The 16507-nt window shown below is 35.2% G+C and overlaps 1 protein-coding gene across 8 annotated transcripts in view; it reads right to left on the bottom strand.

The window, feature by feature from the left end:
- The window catches only part of LOC128234262 (mucin-5AC-like), a 141779-nt gene that overhangs the window by 53672 nt on the left and 71600 nt on the right, over positions 1 to 16507 (bottom strand). For 7 of the 8 annotated variants that reach the window (XM_052948383.1, XM_052948387.1, XM_052948389.1 and 4 more), the window contains exon 5: positions 3474 to 3503. The exons of the other annotated variant lie outside the window; for it this stretch is intronic. In XM_052948383.1, coding sequence (XP_052804343.1) covers positions 3474 to 3503 — 30 coding nt within the window. The remainder of the gene's footprint in view (positions 1 to 3473; positions 3504 to 16507) is intronic. 8 annotated transcript variants of the gene reach the window in all.

The following is a 16507-nucleotide window of genomic DNA, read 5'->3' as shown; positions in this document are numbered from 1 at the left end:
TAGGTTGTCTTTGAATGCTTGACTGCTGGGCTTGTCCCTATAGTTTCAGTGTATTGTTATTAGTAAAAGTATAACAGTATGCCAGATTGAACATGTCTCGCCATAGGGAACTATCAAAACTATTTTTACTTTTTAAACCTCACCTGTACCTCCTTATTTGAACTTTGTTTTTAACAAGAGCCGTCGTAAGACAGAGCGCTCGACTACGCCGCTTTGACTTAGAATAAAATAACGATGTAATAATACCAAGTTTGGTCTCTTTATGTCAAACCTAACTAAAATTATTCGATACATAAGGTGACTTTGATGCTGCCCTCCCACCAGCCCGCCCAAACAATGACGCAAGTCATTCAAATAACTTGATTTCCCATTATGAAAATGCGGTTAAGATTGTACAAATATGCCTTTCAAAGGAAATAAAAAAAAAAAAATAAAAAAAAAAAATTCAAGGGCCATAATTTGTATTTAGGCTTAAAACGGAGTTATGTTTCTTGTTGTAAGATGGTCGTAAATAATTTTGAATTTTATTAAGTGCATTTTATGAACGGTATAGAAGTTTTTTTATTAAAATCCCAACTTGCCCTTAACTTTTACTTGCCTAAAACTTTAACCTAAGTCAATCAGGAACCATAACTTGTATTAAGGATATGGAGTTATGTAACCTCATTGTGTGATGGTCCTGAACAATTGTGTGAAGTATTAAGTCAATTGAATGAAGGGTATAGAAGTTATTAAACAATATCCCAACCTGCCCTTAAACTTTAACCTAAGTTCCATAGTCAGTCAGGGGCCATAATTTGTATAAAAGATAATATGGAGTTATCTAACCTCATTATGTGATGGCTCTGAACATCTGTGTGAAGTATTAAGTCAATTGAATGAATGGTATTGGAGTTTAAAGAGAAAATCCCAACTTGCCCTAAAACTTTAACCTAAGTCAATCAGGGGCCATAACTTGTATTTAGGATAATATGGAGTTATGTAACCTCATTGTGTGATGGTCCTGAACAACTGTGTGAAGTATTAAGTCAATTGAACAAAGGATAAAGAAGTTATTAACAAGAGATGTTTGTCAAACATTATGCCCCCCCTGAGCGCCATGTTGTCAGGATTATATGGACAATTGAATGAAATATGCATGGATAGAAATGACAGCTGATTTGTTGCTGTTTTAAGATTATGACCATTAAAGTGTGAGGATAAAGTGTGTTATGACCGTCATGACCTTTGACTCTATGAACTCAAAATCCAGAGTCATCAGCTGGTCACCAGAAACCTAAATGTCAAGTTTGAGGGCCACAGGTGCAGGCATTGTTGAGTTATCACATGAACAACCTTTTACCATTAAAGGTCACTGTGACCTTGACCTTTGACCCATTGAGCCCAAAAAACAATAGGGGTCAGCTACTGGTCAGGCCCAACCTCCAAGTCAAGTTTGAGGGCCATGGGTGCAGGCATTGTCACGTTTTCACTGGGACAACCTTTTACCATTCAAGGTCACTGTGACCTTGACCTTTGGCCTGATGACCCCCCAAAACAATAGGGGTCAACTACTGGTCAGGCCCAACCTCCATGTCAAGTTTGAGGGCCATGGGTGCAGGCATTGTTGAGTTATCACTCGGACAAGCTTTAAAATTATTTTACCATTAAAGGTCACTGTGACCTTGACCTTTGACCCGATGACCCCCAAAATCAATAGGGGTCATCTACTGGTCAGGCCCAACCTTCATGTGAAGTTTGATGACCATACATCCAGGGATTGTTGAGTTATCACTCGGACAAGCTTTGGTCTACCGACGGACCGACCGACCGACATACCGACATGCCTGTGCAAAGCAATATACCCCTCTTCTTCGAAGAGGGGCATAATAATAAATATTCCAACTTGCCCTAAAACTTTAACCTAAGTTTCATAGTCAATCCTGGGCCATAATCTGGGTAAAGAATAATATGGAGTTATCTAACCTCATCATGTGATGGCCCTGAACAACTGTGTGAAGTACTAAGTCAATTGAATGTAGGGTATTGGACTTATAAGTGAAAATCCCAACTTGCCCTAAAACTTTAACCGGACGCCGCCGCCGACGCTGGGGCGAGTAGAATAGCCCACCTATTCTTCGAATAGTCGAGCTAAAAAGTACTGTTACTTTCACAACTCTTACTAACATTATTGCAGCTGGACGCGGAAATGTCTAGGTCCCCAGTAGGGGTTTGACATTAATGGAAGATAGATGGATAGATAGATACATTCAGTGTCAACACTAACAGTGTCCCAGAATCCTGAGGACACCGAATTTCATAGAGGTATTTCAATTCTTGGTGTCTCTTTACTATCCAAGGGAAATCAAGTTAGTGTTGACCCCTGATATAAGTTAAAATGCTCATGTATTTGCTGATAAAACTTATATGAAAGAGGGAAACTGTCATTGAACAACCTGGGTTTTGTTAGAACAAGCTTAAGAATATATAAGATATATGTACATGGATACACGGATGCGAAACAGTGGCTCCAGTCATACTTACGTTTTACGATGATATCCGTTCTTTTGCTCTAGCTCGGAAGTGTCATTGGCTCTTTTTTATACACAGCTCCAAAAAGAGCTGGAGCCACTGTTTCGCACCAGTGGGATATAGTAAAGCACTATGCAGGATGAAGCAAAAATCACATAAGGATTGATGCAAAACAATAGCATTTCAGACCATATAAATTATGAACTGTTCATGATTACAGCTAAGTGAATATGTTCTTTGATAAAACTCTTATTTAGAAGTATTCAAATAAGCCAAAATAAGTCTAGACTTTAAGTGTACTTAAGGCTACTGCATACTTTTATATGCTGTGTTATAAATATATTGAATAGCTTTAAAACATTTATACCAGTATTGACACACAAGGGCAAAAGCTTTTAGGCACTGACTGGCTGCAGTATGAGGTCACATATTTGTTGGCACAATCCAGTTAAGGAAAGGATTTATAGTAAGAGTGTAAGCCTATTTTACACTGGGAGACACAGGGAGAATTTCCTTCTTATAATATACTGTGAAATCATTAATGTTCGTGGGGCATTAATGTTCGTGGTTTTCGTGGGTTGAGTGACCTTCTCGGTGTTTTCACAGTATGCAAAATTCTTAATAGGCATTCAATGGCTTCGCCTATCTGTATTTATAATCAGCGTACAACTTCTTCTAGGACCTTAATTACGAATTAAATGGATATTTGACAGAGTATATATATGCACTAATTGGCATGTCATACCACTTTAGCGAGTGTCATAAACCGAGTGACGGAAATCACGGGCCAGCGCGTGGAGATTATGGAGACGATCGCAGTTTCGAATATTTTTTTTCAAAAATGAAAAACCACGAATTCAAGTACCCACGAAATTGTAATTTTTCGGCTAACCACGAAATTTCATGCCAACGAATATAAATGATTTCACAGTAACATAATACCGGTATTCATATATATTTACCTGGAGGAGATGTCGTAGATGGTACCGTTACTAATGATTGAAATGAAAATCATGATGAATTATTCCATCCTATGATCATAATACAAATAATTTCAGAGTAATAATTTATTACTCACTTATTGTAGTTAAACAATTGAATATTTTATACAGCAAACAACAGTTGAACATCGCTATTCCGAACACCGTTTATCCGAAATTATCGCTATTTCGAAATTATTTTTGGTCCCCATTTAACTCCTTCTTTGTTTAACTAAATGTTTAATCTTTAATCCAAAATCAATAGTCCAAAATAATCGCTATTCGGAAGTAAAAATTACGTTCCCGATTTGGTATTTCACACCTATTTATCAATTCTTATTTCGAACTCGGATCATGTCATAGTTTTTCACATCATACTGCGAATGCATTCGGGCATTGGCTTGAGGTGTCAATAGAGCACAATTAACGCTTGTTAAAGAATGACATTGAGCACGCGTATGTTACAAACATCGATGTCAGAAAATGAGCGATTATTTTTGGTGGTGTAGTGTATGACTTCATAAACAAACTGGATGGATACGTGACTAAGAAACACATCAATGGAATCAACAGAGTGCAGCGAGACATCACATCATTCTTCAACAAATACACCGAATGATACTGAGTAAACAACGGGTAATTTCAGTGCTATAAATTTTAAACATGCTTTTTATAAACCGTGCTATGTTCCGAATACATACATGTGCTGTCATTTTGCTTTAAATATTTTATGTTGTTTTAATAAATAAGTATAATAACAAATTATTTGTCATTTATTAAACAATAAATCAACAAATATTTTTTTATACGAAAGATCACTCAAACCAAATGTAACGTATTGGTAATGTGTAGCTGACAATCTTCACGACTTAGTATTTCACGTCATCTATAATTCGCGAACGCTGTCATTTTCCGAAAATTGTTAATCCGAAATATCGCTATTCCAAAATAATTTTTTGGGTCCCTACGATTTCGGGTTGACGGTGTTCAACTGTACATGTATCAATATAACAGATTCTGGAATGAAAACATCTACAATTATAAGCTCTAGGCTTGTCATGTAACTGTTGCATAAAGGCCAACATTTTAATGTTGTCTTAAAGTAAACAAATGTAACACAGAAATAAAACAGTAGTATTTAAGTTGGTAGAGCATCATGATATTCCATGATTTGTATCAAATAGCTGAAATTAACCCTCATATTATGTATGGCAAGAAGGTCTTGAAGGTTATTTCCAATAGAAACTTTAACACCGTGTATAGGATGCTAGGAATTCAGCTTAAATCAAAGCCCGAGGCGCTGAAAGACTATCTGCGGGCAAATATGTGAGAGTTGCAAATTTTATTTGAACATAAATAAAAGTGAAAAATGTACCGAGAGCGCTTGTGCCCACACTGGGTGAGGAAACAAACATACCTATAACTTTATGGCGTCTTGTGTCATTTTGTTTTTGTAAATGTCACTTCAATTGTCGTAATCCCCTATCCCCATGTATTTATTGTTACAATGCATGCCCCATTTCAAGCGTTTCTAAAGGTTTTTTGTTGCTTTGTTTAAATATCATACAATAAGAAAATACAATATATCATATATATATCATTTCCTTTTATTAACATGCACGTTTTGTTTAGGGAAAATCTTTTTTTTACAGACAACTTCAGCAATAATTCCATTCAAAATACACAGCTTATCACTTTAGTCGACGTATCCCCATGTATTTGAAGTTACAGTAAATGCTCTTTTCAATCGCGTCTAAAGGTTTTTCGGTGCTTTGATTAGATAGCATAAGTTAGACAAGTTTTATGAACTTACACGTTTTAATTCTTTAAGGAAAATGGTTTTATTTTTACGAGCAACTTTAGCAATAATACCTTTTAAAATGCAGAACTTTTCCCGCGGTGAGGACAAACATGTGGTCAGTTAATGTATGTAGAAACTATGTTTAGAATACCTGTCAGTTAATGTAGTTGAATCTATTTTTAGATTATCGGAACTTGTCTGTTGATGATTGTGCTTTTTAAAGTTTATTGATAAATTTAATGTTATTAATGTTTTATGTAAGTACCTGTGTAGAAATAGTACTACTGCTGTTATGAATGCTTGGTACTCTTTGGATGTTAAACAGGTTTAAACCAAACTACTTTGCTTCACCAAACATATGGATGACTCACTGTTGTATCAGGGCATGTGTGCTTATATAAATTGAAACCCTAATGTCTAAAACTATGCCAAGAATACACCGGAACGAAGCTTTTATGCAAAAAAATGAAAACATCTCATTAGAAATATAAACGCCTAAAATCATAGAATGAATAGTATCTTGTTATTGTGTTGCAGGTAAATTACAATGTATAGTATTTGAAGCATTAGCAATGCGAAACCCGAGATACAACTATTTTAAACTTAGACAATTATTTTTGTTTCTTATCTCATAAAAGTCAAATAAAAAAGCACCATTACAAATAAGCATGCTTCAGGGTCACGTCAGGTTATAATAACAAATCCTGCAGGCGATGGGACACTTGCGGTCGGTAATCATTTCTGAAACATCATGGGCTAAACTCAGAGTGAATATCAATATGTTATCTTCCTACCAGAGCCTCCATCATCTTGACCCTCATTAATCTGATAAATATAACGATCTAAAAAAAGGTATATTCTGCAATTCTGCGCTTTGAGACAAAAAAAATGGGTTAAAACGACATGAATAGAAGAAGTTCTTTGGAGTTTGTGGTCTTAAAACTACCTGCGCGCATGCGCAGATAGTCTAAAAACTGCGACTGCATCCTTTTGGTAGTATATTGTATTTATTTTATAAGGCTTTGGCAATTGTTTTGGCAAAATTTGCATTATACCCAAGATTATAAATATCTTCCATGGCTGAGAGTGTAAGATAGGTTCATTCTGACCTGAGCGTAGGGTGTTTTGCGGAAACGAGGATTACCGAGTTTCCGCAAAACATCCTGCGCGAGGGTCGGGATGAACCTATCTTACACGAGTGGCTATACTTTTCTCCCACCTCAGTTAAAAATAATTAAGTAAACATGTGTTTTTTGCTGGAACTCTTTTGTGCTTAGTGAAAATAAATGCGTATGGATATGCGATAATTCATGGTTGTCATGGATATGCGTGCAGTGATTCCGATAATATTAACAATGTGGGATGGACACCGGATATAGCACAAAAAGTGATAAATCGATAAGCGTTTTATTTTGACACATGGTAAGTTTTCTATTAATTTTTGTATATTATGGTGATATATTTATCAAAATTGAAGAGTTTTGAATACCTTGATCCTGTGCAATATACGACTATGATGGAATTGTGTCTCCTCTCTTGGTATAATTGCACAATTCAAAGGTGTATGATCGCTCACAAATGTTCAGTAATGTGGTACGATTTCAAACATAAAACAACAAAAAGAATAAAAACTGAATAGAGCGATTTTATTGTTATTACAGAATCTAGTATTGTGTACGATATCAATACGATATGTTTTGTTGTTTCGGAGATATTCATACTTTTTGATGACCTGAAGGTTTACTGGGGATAGATGAAGCAAATAAATAACTGCACAGGGGATAGCTATTAAGTGGACTGAGGATAGTAATTTTAGAATAACGAGACTGTGATAATGATTATGGCTTTTTACCTCTACGCAAGCTCTGTGGAGATTTTTCGATGTTGTCCATAACGAGGGATGAGAGCAAAAAAATTGTTGTTTTTTTGTATCTGTATGTACTTAAAACTGTTTGATTCAAATAGATTAGTTAACCATGATGTGTTTTCACAAGCATCAACATTCTAGTTGCAAATATTTCAGTATTTGAGATACGCTGGTAATCCGATTTATTAAGGAACACAAAACATATGGCCGTGTAATTTATGGCCGTGTAATTTATGTGGTGTTTGCCATACACATACATGGTATTGCTTTGTTAATCAAGTAGGTATGTTTTTGCACACATAAAGTCATCAGTAAGAAATGAGATACTGTGATCAAATTTGCAACATGTGAAGCTTTTTCTAAGCTTGGGTCATTGTTGCCACTACTTAGAACAGAATAATGGTCTTTGCTCATTCACTTCAATAAGAAATTATGTATTGTGACCAACCTTGATATTTAAGTAGCTTGCATATATACCAGGGTTTCCGCCAGGCCTTTATGGCTTGTCGGGCCCGACCTGCCTTCGGCTGGCAAGGCTAATTACCGGCACACGTTTATTATGCCGACATGCTTTAATCCGCGCAGCAACAAGCCTTATCAAAACAATCATCAGTTTTGACAATACACACTTTTGGTGCGATTGCAACGGTTGCAACGGTTGACTGACAGCCAGAAGGCGTGTCGGGACTATTACGGCATTAGTATCAGCCATTCAGGATCGACGACAGCATGAAGGCGTGTCGGTGAGGATCGACGGTGCAATTAACCAAACTCCTCCTATTCTTTATCAAAATGGGAAAGTGTGAAAAACACCACTATCGTAATTGCGACCTTCATCCCTATACATCACCTATGAATGCAAAGTAAATAATAAGTGTTAATTGATTTCGGTAGCATAAATTACGGTATGTGTCGTTTTATTTTGTTTATTGATCCCGAGTCCATTTGTTAAAATTAATTGTCCTTTTGTTTACCAATTATTAAATTGTAATTGAGAACCGTGTTAAGATATCTGTGTTAAGGGTTATGGTATGTTGTCCTATGTAATTGAGTCACGTTCCCGTCTTTAGTTTTGTGTAAAGTTATATTTTGTGTTGCTTATTATTAAACTTTGATTATTTTATCGTCCTTTTAACCCTTTACTTCATAGATACGCAATTTTACTTATCTATCCATAGCTTCATAGATACGGATCTTAACGTTTTATCCATAGCTTCATAGATACGTAATCCTACGTATTCGTAATGTAGGGGCATTTATTTTCATACCTGATGCTTGTTTATGCGCTATAAATTCATATTCATGAAGTATAAACTTCGATAAATACAATGCACTAAAAAAAACACTATGTTACTATTTAAAGAATTTCGGAAAATCGCGAAATAAGGTCACTGGTATCAAAGAGGCGTAAAACGTTGACTGCGCAGGTTTGTGGGCATTCCTGTCTCGTTTTCCTCGTGGAAATTTACACAATACTGCAAGTTATAATTAACTACCAATAATACAACTATATTTTATTGATCACGCGCCTGACGTCACAGGTCATGGTTCGAAAACGTGTCAAAATGTCGGCCATGTTGGATAAACAAAAAATCATCTGGCTTGTATAAACAAAGGCCATAAATCATTATATGGGACATATGTGTCACTTCTGTTTCGCTAATCCGGTCATAAAAATGCGCATCTGCTTCTACAAATTGAAAGTAAGTACAAATGTGTTATAAAATAATGACTATCCCTATTGTTAAACTTTGACATGACCCAATTTAACATCGATCAGCTGTTGAAACACGTGTTTTCGAATACACAAGAATGCAATGTAGAGCTAATTTCTGCCCTTGTTAACTTCAGTTTAAAACAACATTCCTGAATAATGTCATTTATATTTCAGTGTTTGTCTGACGAATCGGAACATTCTGGCTTCAATTAAAATGAGTTTGAGACATTGAGTACGACGTCGAGAATTCAGACCTCGGCATCCAGCACACAAGGATACGAGAAATGAGGATTTTTAAAATCAAACCCAAATGACAATACATGGACATGCAATAAACGATATAAATTTAGTAAACAATAACATGCAGGCCTCATTTAGTAGTTGAATAATAACTTTATTTGTTCATTGTACGTAGTGTTAAATAACCGAAAGTTATACGTACTGTGACTCTGTTGATCAACTTTTTTTTTCTTCTGTATCATATATATAAATATACCGTGCTTCTTTGTTGTGAACTATTTTTTAATTCTGTCCATCTTTGTTTCAATTCAGGTTGCATTAAATGAATTATAAAAATATGTTGTTTATATAATATTTCGTGTTATATTTGATAAATAAAAGTGTAATAAAAATTAATTTTCATAAAATTTGACATATTTTTCTGTTTGTTTATGAATATCATGCGGAAATAATTTAGATAACAAAATAAAATTTATATGACTGGATTGGAAATTTAATTCTCTATAAACTTTACATTGATGACTTATTGATTAAACCAAAAGAAATACTAAGAAAATAGGTTTGTAATACATTAGGGTTAAAATTCCAATAATATCAATAATCTCCTATGAAGTAGGGGTACTGATATGAACTGATAAGCCATGAACTGGCAGCCTCAAATGGCTTAGGTTTACATGAAGTAAAGGGTTAATTCATTTAGAAAAAAAGATAAATAAATCTGAAAATACACATTACATTCCCTTTAAGTTATTATTTAGCCGACCCGGCTTTAAAATTATTAGCTGTTGCAGCTTTAAATACACCCGATATTGTATTGTCGGAATACTTGAGAAATACCAATAATAAATGAAGAGAAACAATTAAACCTTTTCGCAAATATTTTTAATGTAAATCGGACTTGAGTTGGTAATTCTAAATCATAGGAACATAACTGTAAACTTGTTTAAAATGCAGGAAATTGCACCATTTTCATTACGAAAAAAAAAATCAACGTCGGGAGGGGACACCCCCCGTACCTCCCCTCCCGACATGCCTTATGAATTTCCTGACAAAAACCCTGTATACGTTCATTTTAGGGAGCATGGATCAAAATCATTGTTAACTAAAGTTTGCTCAATAATTTCTTATCAAATTGTACTCTTTTTGCAGATTTTTGGAAAGTTCCAAATAGACATACATGTATTTTGTATATAAAGTGTTACTATAAAAAAAAATCCCAGTTTACATGCTATCCCCAGTACACATTTCTCAACTTCCTCAGTACATAATACCCCTATCCCCAGTACAGTTATTGCCCTTCCCTAAATTTGCCACCAACTTCCACCAAATGCCATGGATTTGGGTGGCAATTGGTGGAAAATGGGTGGCACTTGGTGGAAAATGGGTGGCACTTGATGGAATATCAAGAATTCCACCAACTGCCATGAAATTTCCACCCAACTGGAGGTGGCAGTTGGTGTAAAATTGAGTCTGGCAGAACTCAGTTTTTTTTTCATGTGGCACTTGGTGAAAAAGTTGGACTTCGTTAATTTTTCATATGGCAGTTGGTGAAAAACTGAACTTAGTTAATTTTTTGGGTGGCATTTGGTGAAAAAGACTTAGAAAATCTCAAGAGTTCTGTAAAATGGAACCATTACTTATCATCATGGAATAAGAATAACATTTACGACAGTTGCTGTTCATACTGCTGTTTTAGCATCATTACAAATGCTGCTATTTAAAACTAACTGGTAATACTACTTTTGGGGATTCCTCCCACTACTACTATAACTACATGTCCTACTACTCTTCATCATGTTGGTGGTTCTATTGATGATGATTACGATGTTGGTGGTTCTATTGATGATGATTATGATGTTGGTGGTTCTATTGATGATGATTATGATGGTGGTGGTGGTGGTGGTGGTAATTATGATGATGGTGGTGGTGGTGATTATGATGATTGTGGTGGTGGTGGTGGTTGATTTTGACAATTGTGGTGTTGTTGGTAGTTCATTGTGATGTTGGTGAATATGATGATTGTGGTGGTATTGGTGATGATGATGATTGTGGTGTTTGTGATAGTGATCATGATGATTGTGGTGGTGGTGGTGACAACAACAACATGTTGTTATTGATGATGATGATGATGATGATGATGATGATGATGATGATGATGATGACAACAACAATTTGATGATGATTATCATGATCATGATAATGATGAGTTAAACTAAGTTTTCTGTGTACATGTGCTCTGTTGCTATTTCCCCAAAGGTACAGGGATCCCATTAATGTTTGATTTAAACTCGGAATGACCTCTCTGCTGGAAAATCTCCTCAAAATATTTGAATCTTCTGACAGTTACTAGCAATAATTTTGTGGAACTTTGAATAGTGAGAAAAAAAAGTGAAGTTTTGTTTAATAAAATGGATTGATTAAAAGGTAACTGGTTTTTTTATCATATTAACAACCAACAAGAGGCCCAAAAGGGCCTATGCTCTACTGGCATGGCTTTTGTGGTCATATCAATCTACAGCATGTATGTATGGGTAAAAGGCAATAGACATATAGTTTATGTTTTGTGTTTGGGTTACCTGAAAACGTAGCACGTTCAACATCTGAGCCCAGAAAGTATTGTAAGCAGATTAGTTGCATGAACTATTTTAATATGTGCCAAGTAAAAGTCATCTGACAAAAAAAAATGCTTTCAAAACTGTACTCATAGTAAAAATTTCTGTAGTTTTAAAAGTTAAAAAAAGTTGGTCAAAAGGTCAAAGTCAAGGGCATCCTAGGACAACATTGATCAATTTGAACAAACATTCACAATCAATTGTGCTGAGATGGATGCACGAACACACAAAAAGATTTTCAAACCTTTCCAGATTTATGTTTACCAAACCTGTGAACCCTGGGTGTGGCCAGTAATGACACCAGGTGCATAACTTAAACATTCACAACCAATTTTGTTAAGATGAATGCACAAACTACAGAACTTAAAGCTAAAAAATGGCCTTTGGGCTTTCAACAAGAACAAGGCAGAGTAATTCACAAAATCAGCTGCAGAAGCAAAAAGCAAATTGTCTCTCAAAATCCTAGACTTGCAAATTGTCTCCCTTAACTCTAGACTTGAATTTACATGTACATGTAAACTTGGCTAAAAATAGAATTCGCTCATGCAGACCTGGCTAAAAATAGAAAGCATTTTTTTTAAACTTTCATGGCCCATAATCTAGGCATTTATGGGTGGATCTGGCTGGTTTTCGAAAGGAACTGAGCTCTAATGGATATCTAGATACTGTACAAGTTTCATCAAGATACAATCAAAACTGAAGACTGTATCGTGTTCACAACCAATTGTTTACAGATGCACGAACGCACGACCGCACGGACGCACGGATGCACATACTACGTACACATTACCATCGCATAAGCTCTTCTGGCCTTTGGCCAGTAGAGCTAAAAACGATCATGACTTATCATTTTATTTTATTTTTACACATATAAGGCTCTTTGTCTTTGTATTTTTACACATATAAGGCTCTTTGTCTTTGTTTAAAGTTTGACTAAGAGATAAGCTTTATGCATGTACTGTCAAGTATGTTTCACTTTATTCCAAAAGAATTGACAAATACTTAGTCAAGGAATGTACAAAGTTTAAAAAGTATCATTCAATTTGTACAATGAAGTTGAAGATGTATAAAGAAATGTTATACACATTTTTTCCAGACAAAACCCCCCATAACGATGACAATGTACCTGGACAAGATTCTAAGACCTTTTTGGTAAATATTTGAATATTACAATAACTTATAATGACGACTGACCTCATAGTTTTATCATATTATATTAGCTAATACTTATTTAAAACTGCTAAGTGCTATAAAGGGTGAGATAAACAATATTTAATGCCAGTCAAGAAAAGATGTAGAAGATGTATATGATCTAAAGGGTGTGTGTGTGTTTAAGAAAAAGCCTTGGTGTTATTCATGTTTTTGGCTGCATGATTTTGAAAAAATAAAGATATTCAAGTAAAACAATGGTGTACACATGTTTCCAAAGACATTTGTAGAAAAAATTGTAGAACAAATAACATTCTTCTGTGAGGCAAATCCTGTTATATTGAACAGATTTATTAAAATGATCGCTTTTTCAGTAAGAAATATGAATAGAGGACTTTTATAGCAGAAGAAGTATAGCCAAACTTGCAGAAAACAACAACCGGATGTGCATCACTTATTAAAAGAAAAGAAACAGGTAATTGACATTTCAATATTCAAAATACCAAAACTGGTAGTTTAATTAACTTTTTACCTGTATTGTCATTGCTAATACATAGACGGGTGCTCTTGTAAAACATATTTGCAATGATTCAATGTATGAGGCTGGATTCTATATATAGTTATGGTATATCATTTTGTTGTAATATTTGGTATTAATCTAGCTAGGCCCAAAGCTGAAGAAACATATTTAAGAGTATGTTTTTAATGTTGTAATTTTATTTATACATCTAATTTTAAAATAATTATATTTTGAATAACGATAGCTAAAATGAAACCTCCAAAATAAATAATACTAAAACTGTTTTCAGGATTTCTCCAAATGTAGAAATGCAGACAGCTCTTCACCATCAACTGTGATCCTTTGTAATTTTGTGTACATATGAAACTAAATGACTGCAAAGAATTGTGTGTTTTTTTTTGTTCTTAGGTTGTTGTATGCATACTTCATAATCCCATGATTTTATTTCCACCAAGTGCCACGTAATTTCCACCAAGTGCCACATTGGCGTGGCATTTGGTGAAAAATTAGATCAAAGTCCCATTTTCTTCTGTTTTTCATTGTTTTACACCAAGTGCCACCCGTTCCAATACTCCACCAACTGCCACCCATTTTCCACGTCCAATTCGTAGCAAATTTAGGGAAGGGCGACTGTGAACATTTCTAAGGGCATATCTATAATAGTTTAAAAAGTTACATTGCCAGTTCTTACAATAACAAGAGGCCCAAAATGGCCTATGCTCTACTGGCATGGCTTTTGTGGTCATATCAATCCAGAGCATGTATGTATGGGTAAAAGGCAACAGACATATAGTTTATGTTTTGTGTTTGGGTTACCTGAAAACGTAGCACGTTCAACATCTGAGCCCAGAAAGTATTGTAAGCAGATTAGTTGCATGAACTATTTTAATATGTGCCAAGTAAAAGTCATCTGACAAAAAAAAAAATACTTTCAAAACTGTACTCATAGTAAAAATTTCTGTAGTTTTAAAAGTTAAAAAAAGTTGGTCAAAAGGTCAAAGTCAAGGGCATCCTAGGACAACATTGATCAATTTGAACAAACATTCACAATCAATTGTGCTGAGATGGATGCATGAACACACAAAAAGATTTTCAAACCTTTCCAGATTTATGTTTACCAAACCTGTGCCCTGGGTGTGGCCAGTATTGACACCAGGTGCATAACTTAAACATTCACAACCAATTTTGTTAAGATCAATGCGCAAACTACAGAACTTAAAGCTAAAAAATGGCCTTTGGGCTTTCAACAAGAACAAGGCAGAGTAATGCAAAACAAGAGGCCCAAAAGGGCCTATGCTCTACTGGCATGGCTCTTGTGGTCATTTTCAATCCAGAGCATGTACGTTTGAGTAATAGGCAACAAATATATAGTTCACTTTTAGTGTTTGGGTTAGCTGAAAACGCTGCACGTTCAACATCTAAGGACAGGAAGTGTTGTAAGCAGAATAGTTGCATGAACTATTTTAATATTTGCCAAGTAAAGGTATTCTGAGGGTAACAAATATTTGCTTTTAAAACTGTACTCATCGTCAAAATTTCATTTCTGTAGCCTTAAAAATAAAAAGTCGGTCAAAGTCAAGGACATTCGAGAACAACATTAATGCTTGTTTGCAAAACCGTTCACATGGTCAAAATTTCATTACTGTAGCTTTAAAAATTAATAAGTAAGTCAAAAGGGGTGGGGCCAGCTTTTGCCCAAGGGGCATTATTTCAAATGTTTTCAATTGCATCATATGATGCTCCACAACAAATATCAAAGGTATGGGCCTTGTGGTTTGAAACAAGAAGATTTTGAAAATATTTCTTAAATAAGTCTCTAGGAAAATTGTTCCACCCAAGGCAGTGCTAGTTTTGACCCATGGGGCATAATTTGAACAACCACTTGTGGGACAATATCCATGGGGGGGGCAGCAATGATCCCAGGGGCATAATTTGAACAAACCTTCACAAGCAATTGCGAATTTACATGTACACTTGGCTAAAAATAGATTTCGCTCATGTAGTCTTGGCTAAAAATAGACTTAGCTTAAAATAGCATTTTTTATACTTTCAAGACCCATAATCCAGGCATGCATGGGCAAATTTGGCTGGTTTTCAAAAGGAACCAAGTTCTAATGGATATCTTAATACTGTACAAGTTTCATCAAGATACAATCAAAACTAAAGACTGTATCGTATTCACAAGCTAGTGTTTACACAATAGCTATTTTTATACTATCAAGGGCCATAATCTAGGCATGCATAGTCCGATCTGGCTGGTTTTCGAAAGGAACCGAGCTTTAATGGATATCTAGATACTGTACAAGTTTCATCGAGATACAATCAAAACTGAAGACTGTATCGTGTTCACAAGCTAGTGTTCACACAATAGCATTTTTATATACTATCAAGGGCCATAATCTAGGCATGCATGGTCGGATCTGGCTGGTATTCGAAAGGAACCGAGCTTTAATGGATATCTAGATACTGTACAAGTTTCATCGAGATACAATCCAAACTGAATACTGTATCGTGTTCACAAGCTAGTGTTTACACAATAGCATTTTTATATACTATCAAGGGCCATAACCTAGGCATGCATGGGCGGATCTGGCTGGTTTTCAAAAGGAACCGAGCTCTAATGGATATCTAGATAATGTACAAGTTTCATTGAGATACAATCAAAACTGAAGACTGTATCATGTTCACAACCAATTGTTTACACAATAGCTTTTTTATATACTATCAAGGGCCATAACCTAGGCATGCATGGGCGGATCTGGCTGGTTTTCAAAAGGAACCGAGCTCTAATGGATATCTAGATACTGTACAAGTTTCATCGAGATACAATCAAAACTGAAGACTGTATCGTGTTCACAAGCAATTGTTTACGGACGCAAGATCGCACGGACGAACATACTATGTACACATTACCATCGCATAAGCTCTTCTGGCCTTTGGCCAGTAGAGCTAAAAATAGTTTAGCTTATTCTTGTAAAATCCTTTGATTCAGATGTTCTATTTATTCGATATATTTCCCAAAATTAACAATACTTGTCGAAAATCTGTGAGTTTTGAGGTGATCATCTCAGATTTGAAGTAACATTTTTTTGGTCTGCTAAATTGTAAGC

Source organism: Mya arenaria, chromosome 5, assembly GCF_026914265.1.
Source record: "Mya arenaria isolate MELC-2E11 chromosome 5, ASM2691426v1".
Classification (NCBI taxonomy): Eukaryota; Metazoa; Mollusca; class Bivalvia; order Myida; family Myidae; genus Mya; species Mya arenaria.
This window is presented reverse-complemented; position numbering and strand designations above follow the sequence as displayed.